This window comes from Mus pahari, chromosome 9, assembly GCF_900095145.1.
Source record: "Mus pahari chromosome 9, PAHARI_EIJ_v1.1, whole genome shotgun sequence".
Lineage (NCBI taxonomy): Eukaryota > Metazoa > Chordata > Mammalia > Rodentia > Muridae > Mus > Mus pahari.
Genome location: NC_034598.1, coordinates 87,118,174 through 87,124,289, shown reverse-complemented (window position 1 = coordinate 87,124,289; position 6,116 = coordinate 87,118,174). Strand labels below are relative to the sequence as shown.

General features: G+C 44.3%; 1 protein-coding gene across 3 annotated transcripts in view; it reads left to right on the top strand.

Moving 5' to 3' along the window:
- Washc3 (WASH complex subunit 3) overlaps window positions 1-6,116 on the top strand; it is a 41,190-nt gene that overhangs the window by 17,196 nt on the left and 17,878 nt on the right. The window contains exon 6 of one of the 3 annotated variants that reach the window (XM_021205186.1): window positions 4,600-4,917. The exons of the other annotated variants lie outside the window; for them this stretch is intronic. Coding sequence (XP_021060845.1) covers window positions 4,600-4,704 — 105 coding nt within the window. The 3' untranslated portion in view covers window positions 4,705-4,917. Of the gene's footprint in view, window positions 1-4,599; window positions 4,918-6,116 lie in introns of those variants that run through there. 3 annotated transcript variants of the gene reach the window in all.

The following is a 6,116-nucleotide window of genomic DNA, read 5'->3' as shown; positions in this document are numbered from 1 at the left end:
AGAGGCAGGAGGATTTCTGAGTTCGAGGCCAGCCTGGTCTACAAAGTGAGTTCCAGGACAGCCAGGGCTACACAGAGAAACCCTGTCTCGAAAAACCAGAAAAAAAAAAAAAAGACTGGGACTGCTGCGGAACTATAGTGCCCGGAAGTAGGGTCAGCCCCCTCTGGTATCCACCTGCAGAGTCTCATAGCTCCTGCAGACGCGGTGCGGTGCTGCCCCCGCCCCCTTACGTCACAGATGTTTACTAAACACTTCCGAGCTCACATTAGCTAGCCAACTAACATTCCCAAAGCTTACTTCAGTTCTGATTTTTGTCATTAATTACGTAAAGTAAGGCCTGCAGGGCAGGTCTCTCTAAGTCTCCTGCCTGCTACATTCTGGTACCAGTCCTCATTCACTGTCCAGCTCACCCGGCCCGGTGATGTCCTTGGGCAGATGTGTGGTCAGCCTCCTGTCTGCAGGTTTCTGTGATGCTCTGTGGACAAGTGGGCAGGCAGTCAGCGACTTGGGGTTCTTCACATCAGCTACTCCCTGCCTGAAACACTTTTCCCCACGTGGCTTCTTCACCATTTCCTTCAACTCTTCATTCAAAATAGTCCTTCTAAGTGAGGCCTTCCTTAGTCACCCTACGTTAAGGGACAGTGTCCTCTGGCCTTGTTTTCAGAATGAGGAGTCTGTGAAGTACGGGTTCATGACTCCACCCCACAGAATCGGAATCGGAATCTCTCCATGTGGAAGTCAGAGCCAGACTCTATGTGTTTTCAAAATGGTCTCTAACTTAAAAACATCTTATAATTTTTTTTTATTTAAAAATGAATGTTTTGTTAAGAAAGCATAACTTGCTAGAATTCCTTGACTTAACTCTAGACCATATTTTTTTGTTTCTGGGCCTGAACATCAGCAGTGGTCCAGTTTGCTCTGTCTCAGACTTTTTCTGTTGAAACCAGGTTTCCTTGTTTTAAGCTCCCGCCTCCCCAGCCTTGTGGGGGTGCTGCTCCCTCGTGGTGTCCCCACCCCCAACCCCCGGGACCCATGCACTTGGCCTTGTGGGGGTGCTGCTTGCTCGTGGTGTCCCCACCCCACCCCTGGGACCCATGCACTTGACCTTGTGGGGATGCTGCCCCCTCGAGATGTCTCCCCCTGGGATGCATGTACTTGGCCTTTATCGGTTACCCTAGCTCATCAATCATTCTTTCTTCTCTCTGCTTTTAATTTTCAAGCATTGTGGTTCTTACATGCCTCTTAGTCATTGAAGTTGGAGGTTGTTTTCTAACTGTTTGGGGGTGGTTTTCAAAAAGAAAGGGAGAAACAATATCTTTGCCTTGCCATCCCCAAACTGGAAGTTCATCCAAGTTAAATTGAATTTTATTGTTTTTAGTTCATTGTGCCAACCTGTATCCCAGACTCTTATTACCCAACTTTTATTTCCTACTGCTCCTTGTTCTGAATTCCATTCTTCATTCAAACCAAACCACAAATCCTTCCTCGCTTCAGCGCAGTGCTTTTCCAGCTCTGAACCTAGACTCTGCTTCTCGCCATTGCTTCTCCTTCAGGTTCTCCTCATCCCACATCCTGGCTTTCGTACGGCCAGAGCAGTGTCTCCCTCCATTGCGCTAGCCAGCCACGTTTTCTGTATTCACTATGGAAATTGTTATTTCATACTCTTTTCTATGACTGTATATAATACTGTCATTAATTACTTAAAATAGTTCTATTGTGCGCGCTCTCTTCTCTCTCTCTCTCTCTCTCTCTCTCTCTCTCTCTCTCTCTCTCTCTCTCTCGTTTTTTCTAATCATACAGCCTGCCATCTTACCAGATAACAAAACCAAAGGTTTTTTTATTAGATATTTTCTTCATTTACATTTCAAATGCTATCCCCAAAGCCCTGCTCCCCAACCCACCTACTCCCGCTTCCTAGCCCTGGCGTTCCCCTGTACTGGGGCATATGATCTTCGCAAGACCAAGGACCTCTCCTGCCATTGATGGCTGACTAGGCCATCCTCTGCTACATATGCATAGTTCATATTATTGTTCCTCCTAAATGGTTGCAGGCCCTTTAGCTCCTTGGGTACTTTCTCTAGCTCCACCAAAGTTCTTAAGATGCCTATGAGATATGACTAAATATGTATCAATTAATTTATTATATATTATATATATATAATAATATATTATATATACTATAATGTATATTATATATAATATATAATAAATTAATTGATACATATATTTAATATTATAAATTAATTGATAATTTATAGATATATTATTATTATATTACCAGTCAAAGGGGAAACTGTCTGCAGAAAAACAGCCATAGGTAATCTTTATATTCACTTTAGCACTAGTGCTGGTTAATTCTTTGGTCAAAGTGATACAAACTGGGGTCATCTGGGAAAAGGACTCTCAACTGAGAAAATGTAGTCATCGGATTGGCTTATAGCAAGTCTGTCAGACATTTCCTTGGTTAATGGTAGAGGTGGCAGGGCCCAGCCCACTGTGGTGGGACCACCCCTGGGCAAGTAGTCCCAGGTTCTATAAGAGAACAGGCTGAGCAGCCTATGGGAAGCAAGTTGATAAGCAGCCATCACACACAAACACACCCCTGCCTCCCCATGGCTTCTGTTTCAGTTCCTGCCTCTAGGTTCCTGCCTTCAGTTCCTGTTCTGACTTCCATAAGTGATGGACTGTAAGCTGAGAGTTGTAAGCTGAAATAAACCCTTTCCGTCCCAAGCTGCTTTGGGTCATGATCTTTATCATAGTGATTACAGCCCCAACTGTGACAGCACTTTAACAGTGCTCAGTCTAAAGAGTCAGTGCTCAGCCTTTTTAACCACGGCTTGTTGCTGCCTGTCCGTTCTCTGTTCCAGCTATAGTCATGTAGAAATTAATAATTAGCTCCTGTTTCTTCAAGTTGTTGGTTTTAAATGCTTTATAGGATCAAGGCAGGAGGTGACTCCTAATGTTAACATTAATTTTACAAATCCAATTATTAATCTATAAATAAGCACTTTTTGTGTTTCTTGCGTACATTGTGAGTAGCTGTCAAAATTGGAACAGGAGGAACATGATGGCATCACCACCTGCCTGGCAGAAGTCATTAGAGACCATGTCATCTCTTCGTTTAGTTTGTCAGTGGCAGGAGAAGAGTCTAAATGACCTTGTGATCCAGGGTGATGAGGTGGCCTGGTTTTCTTACTCTCTGCTCTGTTGTCTACTCTCCTCAGTAGTTCAGTCCCATCGGTGTGGGAGTGAGCAGAGTGCAGTGGGATATGGACAAGATGATAAACATACTTAATTTACTGCTGTGGTGGTTTGAATAGCAATGCCCCCCATGGATATATGTGTTTGAAAAGCTTTGCACATAGGGAGTGGTACTATTAGAATGTGTGGCCTTGTTGGAGTAGGTGTGGCCTTGTGGGAGGAAGTGTGTCTCTGTGGGGGTGGGCTTTGAGGTCTCAGATGCTCAAGCTATACAGACTGTGGCACGCAGTCTCCTGCTGCTGCCTGTGGATCAAGATAGAGAACTTTCAACTCCTCCAGCACCATGTCTGCCTGCATGCCATCCAACATGACAATACTGGCTAAGCCTCTCAACTGTAAGCCAGCCCCAACTAAATGTTGTCCTTTATAAGAGTTGTCATATCATGGTGTCTCTTCCCAGCAATAGAAACCCTAAGTCACTGCCATTGCCCCAAGCAGCCTAGCTCTAGCTAACTCTAGAGCGTGCCTTCGTTGTAGATTGTCTTAAGGTAGTGAAAAATGCTTTCCTCTGCCTGGAAGGTCAGAGGTTTTACTGAGATGTCCCACTGTTCCTAAGCCTATGAATGCAGAACTCTGGTGTCAGGGAAACTCAGGGAATTTGCTTATAGAGAGATATGGTCTGGAGCCATTTGCCATCACTGCATGTGTTACTGTGAACCACTGATGCTGGATCACGGAAGCCCATATTCTACCTATTGGGGAGGGGGGTTGTATTAATAAAAACAAAGATATCCTTGTCTAAAACAAAGCAAATCTGTCTCTAACAAAAGAGCCCACAGCACTTATAGCCACAGTATAATTTCATACTCTTAAAAGGGATCAGTGGTGCCACAAAGCCTCGCCTGGGACAGCCATGTGATGTCTCTCTGTCAGTACCACTGCGCTCTTACTTGAACTCCACCTGTGTCGAGCTTACGCTCCCTGTGACCCTGTCATCTGTCTTCCTGCTTCCTCTCCAGATTGCTTACAATCATTTCATCCTCTAACTAGACAGGGTAGAAGCAGCCTTCTCGGTGTTCTCTCTAGGATAAAGACGAGTCTGCAGACGACGCATGCAGTGACCACGACTTCACTCTAAGAAAGTCCTGTAGATTACAGACACATCGTTTTTATTTTCAAGCTCTCTCAGTATTAAAGTGCACTATGGGGTGGTCGGAGTGTTCCTTCCTAAGATGCCATGAGTACCCTCTGGCTGTCTCCAGGAATGTGTTGCTTTTAGAGCTGCCCCGCCTCACTTGTCACATTCCCTCAGATGTACTTTAAAGCCTCATCATTTAGATTACCTTATATAAATGTCATCCGATGCAAACTAACACGGTCTTCCACTTGTATCCCAAGTCCCTGTCCACAGAACAGGAAGCAGTGCCTTGCATTTTGGCTTCGCTGCCCTTTTCAGTTCCACATCTTGGGATGTGGAAACACTGCAGAAAGCAGTTGTTTTGAAAGACAGTCTTGAGTGCAGAGAAGCATGTGTACCCCTGAAATGGAACTTGGTAGAGCCTCTTAGCTTTGCTGTATACTGTGTGTGACCATGTTCAAGCTTTGTCACCCCAAGGCCTGGTTCCTCATGTGTAAACTGAGACCTGAGCTTCCTTCTAGATTTACGATCTATTCATGACTCCTCAGATCTGGACCTTGTCCCAGGAACACCTGCAAGCGTTTTCTGATTCTTTTCCTTTTCAAGTTTTCTGTGAGATTTTTCAGTGAGTAATACAATTTTGTTCCAAATGTGGCAGATAATTGATTCTGATTTAGTGCTTGTTACCATAATAGTGTGGCACCAGCCTCTGCTAGGTTACATACTGCTTTTATAACTTAACTGGAATGGCGTACACAGATCACTTTTCCAACAATACTCTCCCCCCTCTTACTGGCAGAGTTTGGTGAATCTTGTGCCAGTAATAAATTGTACATTGGGAAAGTCCTTCTTCCACGTTAAGGAAGCTAATGACTTGTACTTTTTGAAACCATATTTGCCAAAACAGTCTCCTCAGACACTTAGAGTTCTCGAAGCTCTATTTTCTTTGGCTTGCTTAAAATGCGAATTGAATAGTCTCTGGTCCTGGTGGCTCTACTGCATCCACTGCCAACAGTAAACGTTGGCCTAGGGAAATGAGACGTCCATTGCCTAAGGGCAGGGAGCCTCCAAACGATTATTAAAGATGGTCAAGAGGTGATCCACCTTGGGCCTAGGACGCAGTCTTCACTTTAGATAGAGCAAAGTAGAGTTACTGTATGAGTAGTTGACCCCAGACCCTTTCTATATGGGTACAGTGTGGCTCCCGTTGTCTAGAAAGCTCCAGGATGGGCTACTTATTACTGATCAGCAGTGTGACCAAAGACGGAGTTACAGTTTATGGTGATACCAGCTGTCACACACTGGTTCCAGATTTAGTTTAACAAGTATATGTTACTTATAATTATGAATATGTGGGTTTTTAAATAACATCTGAGGTTTTATAATAATAATATATATGTAATATTACAATCAATATCAAGGCTATTTTTTCTGAGCATAGGAAGATTTTTAGAATGAAGGAACAATCTCAGACTGCTTATTGAAGGTAAAAGCCATACACCCAGTCATTGGACAGGCTTCCTGTTTTCTGCCAACTAAGTGACTGCTCTGTCAGTTTGATCCGAAGTAAAACATAAGTCTATAAAGCAGAGATCCATGAGGAGGAACTGTGAGCTGGAATCACTGGGACTCGGGTGTCCTCTCACATCCCCTTAATAAAAGTGCTGGAACCTCCGGGACTCGGTGTCCTCCGGTAGCCCCTCTCACATCCCCTTAGTAAAAGTGCTGGAACCTCCGGGACTCGGTGTCCTCCGGTAGCCCCTTTCACATCCCCTTA